The sequence below is a fragment of the Podarcis erhardii genome (genome assembly GCF_964252035.2).
Source record: "Podarcis erhardii genome assembly, chromosome: 7".
NCBI classification, from domain to species: domain Eukaryota; kingdom Metazoa; phylum Chordata; class Lepidosauria; order Squamata; family Lacertidae; genus Podarcis; species Podarcis erhardii.
In genome coordinates, this window is record NC_138511.1 from 84,618,215 (window position 1) to 84,633,155 (window position 14,941).

Consider the following 14,941-nt stretch of genomic DNA (forward strand, 5'->3'; position numbering starts at 1 on the left):
TTAGCGGCTTAGCGGATTAGCGCTATTAGCGGCTTAGAAAAAGGGGGGGAAGGGGGGAAAGTCGGAAAAACTCGCAAGACATTTTCGTCTTGCGAAGCAAGCCCATAGGGAAATTCGTCTTGCGAAGCACCTCCAAAACAGAAAACTCTTTCGTCTAGCGGGTTTTTCGTCTTGTGAGGCATTCGTCTTGCGAGGCACCACTGTAACTGCCCTCCTTCTTGTCCGGCAGAATGGTGTCCTTAGGCCCTGGTTTTTGGGGACGTTCTGACCAAAGCAAGTCCTGATGATGTCTTTGCCTCCCTCCCTCCCCCTCCAGGGAAAGGAGGAGACCTGCTTGTTCATTAAGATTGCTGGAAGGTCTCCTGATGGTGGTGGTGCCATTAGCTGAGTCAGGATACATGGGCTAGTGCCTCTGCCCTTCACAAACTGTGATACATCTTAGTCACCTGCTTAAGGCCTGTGTCTGTAGACTTTATTAGCAAGCTTGGAATATACACTTCTTCTCATGGGCAGGATTTTATCTGACTGCGTTTTGTGACCTGCTCCTGCGTCATTCAGATGGAGAGTGGCATATAATTATTTTAAAATGAATACTTCAACTAAACCAGTGGACGGTTTCTACAAAAACCTGCGGCTCGATTAACCAGGGACACTCACCTTGTTAAAAGCATCTTCCAGGACGCAGGTGAAACCACCCAGCTCCACTTTTCATTGCAGAGTTTATACAGAAGTAGACATACTACATAGTTCTTCAAATACACTGTCAACTTCACAGTCGTAAACAATGTCCCGGCATTTCTGCCACTATTTACACTAGAGCTTTTATTTGTTAAAGAAGAAGCACCAGAGACAAAAAATATTCCAAAAAAAAACCTATTCATCTTTGCCATTAGAGAGTTCTTTTTAATCACACCCAATGGAGTAAAAAAAAAAAAAAGTCTCATGCAATTTTTTCAAACAAACCAACCTTCCTTGGAGGATTTTACGCAAAGATTGGATGGGCATGTCATGGGTGCTTTAGCTGAGTTTCCTGCCTCGCAGGGGGTTCGACTAGATGACCACAGGGTCCCTTTCTGCTCTACAATTCTATGATTCTGTAGATCAAGGGAAGCAGGTTAAAATGCCCTTCTTCTGATTCAACACACACAGCTTGGTTTAAGACAAACTTCTACCCCGAGATACAAAGATGCAAAGTCCACCCCAAATCCTGTGCCAATTGATTAGTTTTTGTTAAGTAAGGTTAACTCAATCAAAAGGATTTTAATGAATTGACTTTAGACTGCAATTTAACCCCAAACACGAGGTAGGTTTGTATTCAGGATAGCATTATCAATTTTTTTCTAATGTCATTAGAAATGGGCCTATAACAGCAGCTGAACAGATTTTCTTTTCCTTCCTAACCATGATCTTCATGCCAGGAAAAGGTTCAGTTCCTAAATTACTCTTTTTGATAGGTGTCAAGGGTTCCCAAATTTCCATGTGCCAAGTTAATTCAACGCTGTTATCTCCAAACATCCAGTTGTATAAAACAGATGTCACATTTGCAGAGAGCACTAGAGTAAGGGACCGAGGCTGCAATCCTAACCCCGTTTGCCTGGGAGTAAGCCCCATGACACGCAGTAGGACTTGCTTCTCACTAGGCATGGTTAGGATGGTGCTGTAAGCTGAGCCAAGCGTTCATGGTTCAAATGTCACCACTGCTACGAATGCACTGGATAGACTTAGGCAAGCCACTCTTCCCTTAGCCTCAGACCTGCAATACCAGTACGGTGGCACCTCGGTTTACGAACTTAATCTGTTCCGGAAGTCCGTTCTTAAACCGAAACCGTTCTTAAACTGAGGCATGCTTTCCCTAATGAGGCCTCCTGCCGCTGGTACCCTTCCACTGTTCTGCTTCCGTTCTTAGACCGAGGTAAAGCTTGCTACCTGGAACACTACTTCTGGTTTTTCAGAGTCCGTAAACCGAATAGTTCGTAAACAGGCCTGTTCTTAAACCGACGTACCACTGTATATGGCAAAGGTAAAGGTAAAGGGACCCCTGACCATTAGGTCCAGTCGTGGCCGACTCTGGGGTTGCGGCGCTCATCTTGCTTTATTGGCCGAGGGAGCCGGCATATGGCCAATAAAGCAAGATGAGGCGCACGGAAACACCGTTTACCTTCCCGCCGGAGCGGACCTATTGACCTACTTGCACTTTTGATGTGCTTTCAAACTGCTAGGTTTGCAGGAGCAAGGACCAAGTGACGGGAGCTCACCCCGTTGCGGGATTCCAGTGTGGTGTAGTGGTTAAGAGCGGTGGACTCGTAATCTGGTGAACCGGGTTCGCGTCTCCATTCCTCCACATGCAGCTGCTGGGTGACCTTGGGCCAGTCACACTTCTCTGAAGTCTCTCAGCCTCACTCACCTCACAGAGTGTTTGTTGTGGGGGAGGAAGGGAAAGGAGAACGTTAGCCGCTTTGAGACTCCTTCGGGTAGTGATAAAGCGGGATATCAAATCCAAACTCTTCTTCTTCAAGCTCTTCTTCTGATCGGCAAGTCCTAGGCTCTGTGGTTTAACCCACAGTGCCACCCGCGTCCCTTACCTGTATACGGTAATAATGGCTTATCCTACAAAGAGATTACCAAGACAAGGTATGCGAAGTGCTCTGTACACTCAAAGAGGTGCTGTATGAATATTACTGGCAACCCATACTTTTTGGCTTTTTAAAATTTTCAACAGCACTGCAAACCACAGGGTGGTCTCGCTTTGTGTGAAAGTGGGATCTGGCAAGGTCTTCCACAAACCACCATTAAGCAAAAATTAAGGAAGCCAATATGTTGTCATTCAACATTTATTATTTTTTCTTTACTGCCTCAAGATGAGTAGTCCCTATTGGTACAAAGGTCAGAGTCACAGACACAAGACACATGGAAAATAAGGGGGGTGGGATTTAGAAAGCACTCCTTGCCTAGACAAAAATAAAAAAGACTAACCAAAGAAAAAGAGTGTAGTGTTCTTTGCAGATATTTTACAGACCGAAGACCAAAAGCTCTTTATCATTGAAATGCCTATTATCTACTTAAAGTTGTGTGTACAAAACCAGGTATTTCAAAAGTGTCCCCTGTTGGGTTTTTATTATTTTTTTTGCAATTCTGAAAAAAAATACAAAAAACAACATCCAGAAGTCTTACAGGTTTCAAAGGAAATTTTTTTTTTTTTGCTTGTACATGATGAATAGGAATCAAGTCTCCCGATCTTGGAGAGGTACTACAATAGATTATCTAACATTTTCTCACATGTCCTAGCCACTACAAACAGGAGTAGGAAGGGGGGGGAAATAAAACCTGGAGTGTATTCTAAGTACACTGCACAAGCAGGGGTGGGGCTGCCTGGGGAGGGGCATAAATGTTAGAAGGGGGAGGGGAGGAGAACTTAAGCCCTTTCGCCACGGATGCGGCGAGCCAGCTGTATGTCTTTTGGCATGATGGTGACCCGCTTGGCATGGATGGCACACAGGTTGGTGTCCTCAAACAGACCCACAAGGTACGCCTCGCTGGCTTCCTATTGAGACAAGGAAATTCAAGTAAAAATAATGGAACTGCTTTGTAGGGAACAAGTTTTGAAATAAACAAGCGTGGAGGGGGCAGATACAAAACACAAGCAGCAAGGTTTTGCAACGGATTATCTGTGTGTTGACATACTGATGGATTTCAAAATGCTAGCTCTTTTGTCTTGCACGCAACAGAAGGCCGATCGCATACATTACCTGCCTGCTGAAGGGATACACGCAATTCAATTCCCTTGGAATTTTTGGAATCCTGTAGAAGGGAGCATCGCCAGATGGAACAGGAGAGAAATATTGACAACATCTTATTCACACCCCAAGCTCCTAGGAGGAGGAGACGCTGCCACACTCTTATCTCAGTTTCATCTTTGACAGCGACACTTACCTTCTTTTTAAAGAAGTGGAAGGACCTCGCTTGCTATGGCAGCAGCTGTTCCTCCCTTACTTTCAAGCACAGATGGTTGCTGCCAGAACAAGCATGACCTCCAAAGGAGGAGGAGGTGGAGGAAGACTGGAAGGGAGGGTGTGACAGCTCCTGCTCATTTCTCTTCCCCAAGCCTGCCTCAGCCCATCTAATAGTTTCAACGGTGGCGGAGAGGCTGTGGCTCCCCAAATGTTGCTGAACTACAACTCCCATCATCCTTGGCCACGTTGGCTGCAGCTGACGGGAGCTGGGCGTCCAAGAGCATCTGAATCAGCACAGGTTCCCCATCCCCTCTTTATCAACTGAGCTGCAATAAAGGCAGAAAGCACCTCTCCAAACCGCAGCACAGCAGAAAGCAGCACAACACATCCCTCACCACAACTCTGCTCAGGCACAAGTCTCCAGCTCACATCTAGCATGTCCAATGGATGCTAGATGCAGCTTATGAATTTAGAAGGTGACAACAGCGGAAGTGTCAGAGGGAGAGTTTCATGAAATATCGAGCAGCTCAAGAGAACAATCTGAGGGCATGTGACACAGTTTGTGCTGCAAAAAGCAAGCAGGGTTTCTTTTGGGCCTTCAAACTCCCACAAAAGGAGCAGCCTTCAGAAACTAGGCATAGTCTTCAGGACGAAGAAGGGAGAAGCAACAAGGAGACGAGGCACAAACCTGCAGAGCTCCGATGGCAGCACTCTGGAACCGCAGGTCTGTTTTGAAGTCCTGAGCGATTTCACGAACCAGACGCTGGAATGGCAACTTGCGGATCAGCAATTCTGTGGATTTCTGGTACCGCCGGATCTCTCGCAGTGCCACAGTGCCAGGCCTGGGAGAAATTACAGTCATACCTCATGTTACATTTGCTTCATGTTACATTTTTTCAGGTTGCGTACCGTCGCGACCCGGAAGTACCAGAACAGGTTACTTCCGGGTTTTGCCGCTCGCGCAGACGCGCAAAATGACGTCACACGCATACGCAGAAGCGGCGAATTGCAACCCGCGCATGTGCAAACGCGCCGCTGCGGGGGGTGTTCTTTTCATGTTGCAAACAGGCCTCCGGAACGGATCCCGTTCACAACCAGACGTACCACTGTATAGGGAAATAGCAGTCATCTCCCTCCAACCTTGCTAACACAGCCAGAAGTCATGAGGATGGAGGGAAACAGGGTACAGAAACTGAGCAGCGGCCCCTCCTTCCCAAATCCCCAGCCCCATGACAACTTTGGAGAGCACTTTTACTTGATGCTAGGGGCTGACCAGATTGTAGACTTGAGAGCAGTTGCCTGGCTTCTCTGTGCTCCCCACCTTGTACTGGCCAAAAAACTGAGCTGCTATCGAGTGCCTGTTCCAAATACCTGTAACGGTGAGGTTTCTTCACTCCACCAGTGGACGGTGCACTTTTCCGGGCGGCTTTGGTGGCCAGCTGCTTTCGAGGAGCTTTCCCGCCAGTGGATTTACGGGCAGTCTGCTTAGTACGGGCCATCCTGGGTGGTCCTTAAGCTGCAAGAAACCTGCTAAGGGAATGGAGTGCAGATGAGTTTATGGGGAAACAGGGACACTTTTGATAGCTCTGCGTCCAATTTGCACTGTAAGGTACTACACACTAGCAACTCTGGGGCCTTGGGCTCAGTTTACAAACCCCATTTCATGGTAAAAACATCTATGAACCGAATATATTTATTAAAAAGGGGGGGAACCTCTAGATTTTCAGTGAACTTTCCCCAAAACCAGAGAGCACCACCCTGTCAATAACAGAAGCTAGGTTTTGGAAGGAACCTAATGGGTTATCCATAGCAGCACCCCAGAACCACCACCTGCTGTATATATGACTCAATTTTGTCCAAAAGCCTGATGCATCATCTTCATGCACAGCTTATTTAAGCAATTCAGTTGCCTTATTCAGCTGCCTGAACCAATTCAATTTGGCTATCTAGCCGGCACAGTACACAGCATCAAGAGAACTGCTGAAGCTTTAGCAGATGGACACATGACATGCCAAGCCCCACTTTCTTTGGAAACTTATTTCAACACCTGATAAAGTCCTAAATTTAAAATATTTACATGATGCATTACCTATATCAACTTTTTTGTCATTTCATCTGAGGCACATCTGCATTTAACAGTTGAAAGAGCAGGAGCCTTAAAGTCCACTTGCATAGAAAGATGAAGTGCGGGACAAATATAAAGTTTTACATTAGCAGTAAAGTAGTTCTTTCTGGCTACACTGACACCACAGTAGGAAGTGAACTACTCCTGTTTACTTGTATCTGCACCTACAGAGATTAATTACTTCACTCAGGGAAAGAAAAAGCCCTTCCAGGAGCGCAAGTTGTTTTTCTTCTGATCAGAAATCACTTAAGTCAGCAGTGTCTGGCATTATACACGGGGACATGCAAAAAGAGGGTCTAATAAAAGAACGTATCTCATTCGTGTGTCTCAGTTTCACAATATATTCCCTCCGTTTCACCCTTTGTCATACACGCTGCTCCACAGACCTTTCCCTCTGCTCCTCCCCCTTTAAAAAATCAAGCAGGCATCAGCTAACATAAGACTGCAATCCTATATTTGGAATTAAGTCTCATGGAACTCAATCTTACTTCTGAAAATGCACAGATAGGCTTACACGGTAAAAACTAGAAGGCCCAAGAAATGCATGTGCCATATTTTAATACAGAGAATTACTTTAATACAGAGCATTAATTTCCAGAGGGATTAATTTCCAGAGGTCTGTTGCAGCAAAACAATAATCTTGTGGCACCCTAAAGGCTTATGGTTGCAGCCGTTGCTAGTCCTACTCAAGAGTAGGCTCAATGAAATTAATGGATATGACTAACATGGGTTTATTATTTCTTAGGTACCTTATTTATGTGATTTCAAGCTGTTTCAAATTGTTTTTAATATTGTGTTTTAATTGGTGTAGCCTGCCCTAGGACCTGAGAGTGAAGGGCGGGTAATAAACTGTAATAATAATAATGAATTTTAATCGGTCTACTCCGGGTGGAACTTACTTGGATACAACTCTTTAAAACTCTTATGGCAGAAATTTTCATGGTGTTAGAATTCACTTTATTAGACGCAGTAACTTTTCCCAGTAGGAAAAGGTCAGAGAAAAGTCAGCAGGAAATCAACTTAAGACAACACTTCCTAGCTTCCTAATTCTGGGAGAGAGTAAAAACTAGCAAGGATGCAGTATTGGAGAGGGAAACACTGTATGATCAAACTAATCAAAAGGCAGTAATGCCTCTGAATCAGAATCTGGTTCTATAACATTGCTGGCATTTATTATTCCTCAATGAACAATTACTGGGTGTGAGAAAGTGGATGTTTTGTAGAAGCCATGCTTCCTTGCTCATATCTCAGTTCTGTTCTGGATTCAAAACTCTACCTTCACTCCTAGCAATAAAAAGTAACATCAAACATGCTGAATTCAAAGAGCTTCCTAAAATATCTCCAGTATTTGTAAAGCAATCTCACAAATATAAATTAAGGCCACAAAACAACACAAAAACCTTAACAACCACCAATGTTACAATATTATTTTTATACTTTTCTACATTCTCTGGGATGAAAAAATCTGCTATCAAAATGCAGAAGTAAATTTATAGTTTTTTTAAAAAATTCTAAAATACCTGAGGGAAGGAGAACCTAGCCAAACCAACCGTTTTGCCTTCAAGTGTGTGTGTGTGTGTGTGTGTGTGTGTGTGTGTGTGAATGAGAGAGAGAGAGAGAGAGAGAACAGTATTGTGTGAACAGCAGTGAGAGAGGACTGCACCTGGCTCACAGTGAAGATAGCTTTCACCTGGCTCAAAGTGAAATTCATCAAGGCTTGCTTCTAAGTAAACTTGCTCAGGATTGCACTATATCCGCACCACCACCACCCCCAGCAAAAAAAAAAAAACACCTTCCATTACAACTTACAAATGGCTTTAAAATCCTAGACACATACTGCGTCTAGAGACCGAGCCTTATGAGGAATCCTGGAAAAAAGGAGACTGAGAAGAGATTCTATAAGCCATTTTCAAATATATTAAGGGCTGCACATGGAAGATGAAGCAAGCTTGCTATCTCCTGCTCTGGATGGCAGGACTCCAACCATTGGCTTCAAGTTAAATAAGAAAGGAGATTTCAACTAAACATCAGGAAGAACTTTCTGACAATAAGAGCAGATTGATGGTGGAACAGTCACCACCTGGCAAGGATGAGGTTGGTGGGGCAGTTCCCCATTCACCCTAAATGGACAAGTCTCCACAGCTGATTCTGTAAAACCTAACTTTAGAAAAACCAGAGTTAACAGCAAAGGCCAAAGAAAAGGAACCGCCTGTCGTCATTAGGTGGTCCTGGCAAACAGAAGAGGCAGTTGCCATGGTAACCACAGCCCCCCATCCCCTACTGGTTAGGTGGGGAGCACGTGCAGTAACAACATTAGGAAAGCGGGGGGGGGATTGTTTGTTCACGGGGAGGGGCTGCGATGACCTCTGGGAACAGGAAGCATTGGGGCGGCTACATGGCCAGGACACCTGGGGAACACCTATGAGCCACATCGCAAATGGACTACACGCCCCAGGAGCCTTTGCGGAGAACGCTTCCTCCTATTGGCTGCCCGGAGTCAGGTGGCACAAAAGGACTCTCGCCCCCCCCCCACCCGCAGAAGCCTTTCTTCCCGACTGGCCAGCGCGCGGCCGGCCAATTGGTTTGTAACCCGGGAGAGCAAAAGGGGGAGGGGGAGGGCACAGAACCTCCGGAAAAAAAAAAAAAAATGCTCCTCGGCGATTGACACCGGCTGCCGACCAATCCCATCCCGAGCTCCCTCAGGAGTTTCGGACCTATCAGCGAAGCGGCCGTCACCCTCGCTCTTTCAGCCAATAGGCGGCGGGATGCAGACGGAAGGCGGGACTTGGCGTCTAAGCGTTGGCGTGTGGGGGGGGAGAGAAATGAAGGAGCGAAGGCATCGCCTCAGACGACCTCGGTTTCCAGTTGCCCCCCTTTACTTCCCTCCCCTCACCCAACAGGACAAGAGCGGGCGGGGAGCGGGGGTCGGCCCCTCGCGGCCTTTTCGTTACCTGAGCTGTTACGCCTCGCGCTTCAGCGGCCGTTGGTGCCGTTTGGTCGTCCCGCGGCGGCGCTCGCGCTGCTCTCCGCTCCCTTCCCGCTTTTCCCGCCAGCCCCAACAGAAAATGGCGGGTTCCAGGGCCAGGCTATTTAACCATCATGCAACGGGGCTGGAGCGGGGTGGGGGAGGGGGAGGGAACGGCTGGAAGAAGCGGCGGGTCGGCTGAGGTGAACGAGGCTCCTCGGGCGCCATCTTGCGCGCCTTGCCAACGCCTCAGCGAGGCCCTCTCCGCCTCTGCTCCCGCACGGAGAGAGCCCCAGAAAAAGAAAACCACGAAACGCCAGGCTTTCCTCTCACATTTCACATATGGCAACGGTTGCCCTCTCCACAAATATCTAGCCGTCGTTTGAAGGAAGCTGCTCTGGTGCAGACTATAGACACTATAAATTGGGCCAAAAGCAATGTGTTTTAATGGAGCAGCGCCCAGCCAAGCCATGCTCCGTTCTTACAGGAGAATAGCCGGTTTACATGCGAGTCGAACTGAGTCTCTCTCGCGTGTTGTTCTGAAATAATCGCCTCAACACGTTTTGTAACAAAAAATCAGCACGCCTGTAATAAGAGCAGAAATGTGAACTTCAGTTGCGCAGGATTGGGCCTACGTGAATCATGTCAACAGCAACTTAAAATATCCAAGAAAGAATAAAAAATTTAAAAATAGTAAAAGCAAAAACAGCTAAAAAAAAAGAAAATAAGATACAATCCAAAAAAACCCCAAAGAACAAGTTAAACCTTAATATAACTCCCTTTCTTAACTTATCTCCTTGACCTCCTCACTCCTCCCCTCTTTGTATTCTAATTCATATAGATATTTCGGCAAATCCTTCATCTTATTTTTTATCCTTATATCTTATCTTAATATACTATAATTTCCCATTCTTTCTTTCACCAATTAACCATCCACTTTTACTTTATTTAATCTTATTTCTCATTAAAACTTATATATCTGAACTTATTCTTGAGACGTTTCCCCTAGGGTCAAAAAAAGATTCCGTTCCACAATTTTCCCATCGCTCATTAAAAAAAAAAAGAAACAAATTATAATATATACACTTTAAATTCCTAATTTTCTTTCACCAGCTCCCCTCCCCGGTTTCGGCCCCTAGCAATAGTTCCATCAATCTCGAAAAACCATCAACCCGGAGTGAAAAACCATCAACCCGGAGGCCGTGATCTCAAATCATAATTTGATATCCATAGGATCCTCACCACAGATTCCATGCAATACTAAATGGATTCTGCGTGCCATGTGGAGAGACTAAAATTGGACACTAGTGAACTTACCATATCTAATTGGACATCATGTTTCCTCAGAAACAAACTTGGTGCTTTTAGGTCAATTCAAATCTTTTGTCGCTTTCCATTCTAGTCTTTGTTAACTACTGGATTTGCTTTTAGGTGAACATGGATAAAAATAGGCAGGGTGGCTGCAATTCTAAGAGCGTTTACTAGGGAGTAAGTCCCATCAGGACTTAGACCTGCTTAAAAACACATAGGACTGAATTACACAGCAAACACTTATTTATGGGTTGGCAGGCAACTATAAAAAGAGGAAATTCCTACAGAAATAAGAGGCTCTTAATTAAAACTCTTAATTAACAGAAAATGCAGCTTGATTCTTTACATTAAGTGCACACACACTTCATTGAAAAAACCCAAAAAACTATGGGACTCTTAAGTGTACTGCTTGACAGCAGTTTCCCTAACAGCAGAGGGGGAAGAGCGGTGGGTCTCAGATGGTTTTGGTCTCGATTTGGTTTATTGCGGGGGGAAATTCACATTTTTTATTAAACCTGTATTCTTCCCTTCCTCCCAAAGAAGCCCAGGACATTAACATCCACAGAGAGGTCCATGCAGTTGAAGTGGCTCAGGAATTCATAGCTTCCGTGACAATTCCGATAACGAACGAGACTCTGGCATGCTAACTAGTTATGCGATCCCCGAGCTGACCTTTAAAGCCCTAAATGGCCTCGGTCCAGTATATCTGAAGGAGCGTCTCCTTCCCCCATCGTTCTGCCCGGACACTGAGGTCCAGCTCCGAGGGCCTTCTGGCGGTTCCCTCACTGCGAGAGGCCAAGTTACAGGGAACCAGGCAGAGGGCCTTCTCGGTAGTGGCGCCCGCCCTGTGGAATGCCCTCCCATCAGATGTCAAAGCGATAAACAACTACCTGACATTCAGAAGACATCTGAAGGCAGCCCTGTTCAGGGAAGTTTTTAATATGTGACATTTTAGTTTATTTTTCATCTCTGTTGGAAGCCGCCCAGAGTGGCTGGGGAAACCCAGCCAGATGGGCGGGGTACAAATAATAAATTATTATTATTATTATTATTATTATTACCATGGGGCTGTCTCAGTTTACATCCAGACCTTCTCATGTTGCAGAACACTCTTGGCTTGGTCTTTTGTCAGTTGGAGGCAGGGAATGGAAGCAGGGGGCTGAAGCCCCTAGCAGCTTATATAGTACCCTGTAGGTGAGTTTTTGGCATCAGGGGGATATGCACCAGGAAGTTAGAAAACTCCACCCTATCCTATGTGGAGCTTTTCTGAGGGAGAGGAAAAATACCCTATTCACCCCTTTTCCTATTCTAAAGACATTCCCCAGCCCCCTATCTTGCAATCTAATGCTTAGGTTTTGAACTGGCTACTAGCCCTTTGGAGCTTAGAAAGGGCGAAAGCTAATTTCTTAGCCCTGAACCACAGCATTCTGTAAAGTTTTTCTTACAGGCTAGTGGGATCACTGTTGCTGGAGTGTGGGAACAAGCCACATAATTTACATTATGCTCCCCCACCCTACACCCTTGCTGCTGATACTAAATATAATGCTTCTGGACTTTTTTCTGCTTCCTCCACTGACCCCTTCATTCTTGTTATTCTATTTGCAAGCAATCCACAGGCATTTAGCAGATTGCATCTTTTCACATAGAATCAAAGAATTCTAAAGTTGGAAGGGACCCTGAGGGTCATTAGTACAACTGCCTGCAATGCAGGAAACTCAGCTAAAGCGTCCATGACAAATGGCTATCTAACCTCTGCTTAAAGACTTAAGGGAGGCTGTTCCACTGTCAAATAGCTCTTAATGTCTGAAAGTTTTCCCCCTGATGTTTAGTTGGAATCTCCTTATCACTTGGATCCATCAATTCGGGCCCTACCCTCTGGAGCAGCAGAAAAGATGCTTGTTCCCTCTTCCACGTGAGGCTATCATGTCTCCTCTTTCCTGGTCTAAACATACCCAGCTCATTCAACCATTATTCATCAGGCTTGGTTTCCAGACCCTTGATCATCTTGGTCCCCTCCTCTGCACATGTTCCGCCTTGCCAACATCCTTCTTAAATTTATTGCTACTTGTTGCACGCTTCACACAGAGCAAGGAAATTAATTTATAAAAAAGGACTAGCTACTGTGTAGAGGATTCTTTTTTAGACGAGAGAGAAAAACTTGGCAACTTCCCAAGGCAGTTCTCCGCCTCAACATTTGCAGTGTCTGGTTCAAATATTTTTCATCTTATTTGCAGGTTGAGAGGAGCAATGTTGGATCCCTGCCAAATGTCTCAATGTGTAACAGATACTTGGATGATCTCTGGTAGATGTTAGCTGTAAACAGTGAGCAAAACCAAAAACTATCAAAAGCCACTGTGGGCCAACAGCAGCAGTAGTAAGGGACGGAATTATATAGTGCCACTATTTTCATACGATATCTACTTAAGCCCCTATTGATCAGTGCAAACTATTCTAAATGAGCCCAGCACCTGTTTTCAGCACATAACTTTACATAAGCAACAAAGCTGACTAGTTTCCTGCTTTTGCTTGTTTGGAGTTCCTGACGTTGGACTGAGAATGTTTGGTACGGATTGTTTGCGTCAATATTTTAAATTATGAATTGCCCTGAGAGTGACAGATGAAGGGCGCTATACGAATTTAATAACTAGTAACAGCTTGCTCCTTCACCCCCGTGACCACCATCAAGTTTAGGACAGACAGCTCTCTACAGATCACTGTGAAAAGACCGTGCACATCTATTGAAACGCCCCTGAACTATATAGTCGGTTGCGCTCTCATAACAGCTACTTCTTTTAAATCTAAATGCCATGCTTTGTTTCCCATTTCCATGCTGTGTCTTGTTGGGTCCTAGAATTTTTTCCACATGCCTTATCAAGTCTGCCCCCTCACGCCATTCTCTCATCCCATGACTTCCTGTTGAAGTTCAGTGCCTTCTGCTCAGCAGCCATGCCTGTACAGAGAACACTAAACCAGAGGTGACAAACCTACAGCCCTCCAGATTTTGTTAGACAACAGTTTCCATCTTTTCCAACCATTGGCCATGCTGGCTGTGACAGATGGGAACTGGAATTCAACAGCACCTGGAGGGACAGATTCCACATTTCTTTTCCCCCAGTGTATTTTTTATTAAATGTTTCACAATAATCTTCATAACAATTACCGTATTTTTCACCCTATAGGACGCACTTTCGCTGAAGCCTGGAGAGCGAGAAGGGCCGGTGCGCACCGACCCCTCTCGCTCTACAGGAAGCTCTGCGCAACCCTTGGGAGACCGGCACGACTTCGCGCCGGTCTCCCAAGGGTTGCGCAGAGCTGCCTGCAGTCCCGGGCTTTGCGCAGCTCTGCGCAACCCTAGGGAGTCCAGCGCGAAGTCGCGCCGGGCTCCCCAGGGGTTGCACAGAGCTGCCTGCATTCTGAAGCCTGGGGCGCGCTGAAGAGCACGCCCGGGCTTCGCGCAGCTCTCCACAAGCCTGGGGAGACCAGTGCAACTTCCTGCCGGGCTCCCTAGGCTTGCAGATAGCAGGCTGTTCTGGGGGCTTGGGTCAGGGGAAGCTCGGGCTTCCCCCGTGCCTGGGGGGGAAATAAATTTTTTTTATTCCCCCCCCCCAAAAAAAAATTAGGTGCGCCCTATGGGACGAAAAATATGGTAAATTGTTTCATAAATTGACTTCCCACCCCACCTTGTGTTTTTCTACTGCGTTATATCTTTATTGCAAAATGTTTCTCTATTATCATTTTTCTTCTACAGCTTTTATTGCAAATCCTGCTTGCAATGTCATTAGACTATAATTTTTTAAAAAAACAGTCCACAAAAGGTCTCCACAATTCCCCTATGCTTTTTGGCAATCGTTTATCCTTGCCCCAGCACACTACAAAGGGCTGCACTTGAAACTGTTTCTTTGTGAGGAAGTCAAAGTGCTCAAACCAAGTACCCTGCTTCCCTGGAATTTTAGTTTGGTTAAGCAATTTAGGAATGGGATTTTTCCTGCTTTTAAGAAGCAGGGTGCACACAGTAATATGTATACAGTACCATACCATAATGGTACTACATAACTGTGAGGAGAGCCACCATCTCCTCAACTCCATTCCCAGCTCTCTTGTTATGAAAACAAAAACCAAGAGCAATTTCATTTTGCGAAGCTCTGAAGGAACCACTTAATTCCTGCTTTGTAAGCAGCTTAGTACCCAAGTGATGGCATCCTGTTGGCATAGCAACGGCAGACCAGAGCTTCACATAAGCATCACAGTCGGGGACCTAAGAGCTCTTGCTCAGTATTTAAACTTGAGATTTAGCCCTTAAGCATTCTGTAATAGGTACAAATTGTACCTATTACAGCTGATTAGTGCCTTTTAAAATGAAAATATTCTGGGTGAAACATGCACTGGCAAAATCAGTGGGAAGCTTCAATATACCAAACAAGATTAGATAATTTAAGGTGGCGCCCCTCTTGCTCCAGCAGCACTCCATACTCCTGGTTTTACTTACAATGCTTCTCAGTGTTTCTTCCAACTATGGAAAAGGAGGTCATGTTACTATTTGTAAATACAATTCAATGTTTTTCTGAGGATTACAGCAGACGTCACACATTT

At 45.4% G+C, this 14,941-nt stretch overlaps 2 protein-coding genes across 3 annotated transcripts in view; one reads left to right on the forward strand and one right to left on the reverse strand.

Annotated features, from left to right (window-relative positions):
• LOC309345965 (gap junction delta-2 protein-like) overlaps positions 1-14,941 on the forward strand; it is a 160,890-nt gene that overhangs the window by 86,922 nt on the left and 59,027 nt on the right. The window lies entirely within an intron of this gene.
• Positions 2,816-9,184, reverse strand: LOC309347562 (histone H3.3A). Of its 2 annotated transcripts, none has more exons than XM_081872232.1 (4): positions 9,027-9,184; positions 5,322-5,480; positions 4,639-4,792; positions 2,816-3,541 (listed from the first exon to the last, which is right to left on the reverse strand). In XM_081872232.1, exons 2-4 carry the CDS (start codon positions 5,447-5,449, stop codon positions 3,413-3,415), a joined length of 411 nt encoding a protein of 136 aa, XP_081728358.1. In that variant the 5' UTR covers positions 5,450-5,480; positions 9,027-9,184; the 3' UTR covers positions 2,816-3,412. The 2 variants fall into 2 exon arrangements, with proteins under 2 accessions (XP_081728358.1, XP_081728359.1); XM_081872233.1 differs by having other exon boundaries at positions 5,322-5,477; positions 9,027-9,183.

What these genes read in the sequence shown, in the direction of transcription:
- LOC309347562 (XM_081872232.1), bottom strand. Translation starts at nt 5,449, where the DNA reads ATGGCCCGTACTAAGCAGACTGCCCGTAAATCCACTGGCGGGAAAGCT. An exon ending in AAGAAACCTCACCGTTACAG is followed by an intron (nt 4,793 to 5,321) that starts GTATTTGGAACA and finishes AATTTCTCCCAG; the next exon opens with GCCTGGCACTGTGGCACTGC. An exon ending in CTGCCATCGGAGCTCTGCAG is followed by an intron (nt 3,542 to 4,638) that starts GTTTGTGCCTCG and finishes TTGTCTCAATAG; the next exon opens with GAAGCCAGCGAGGCGTACCT.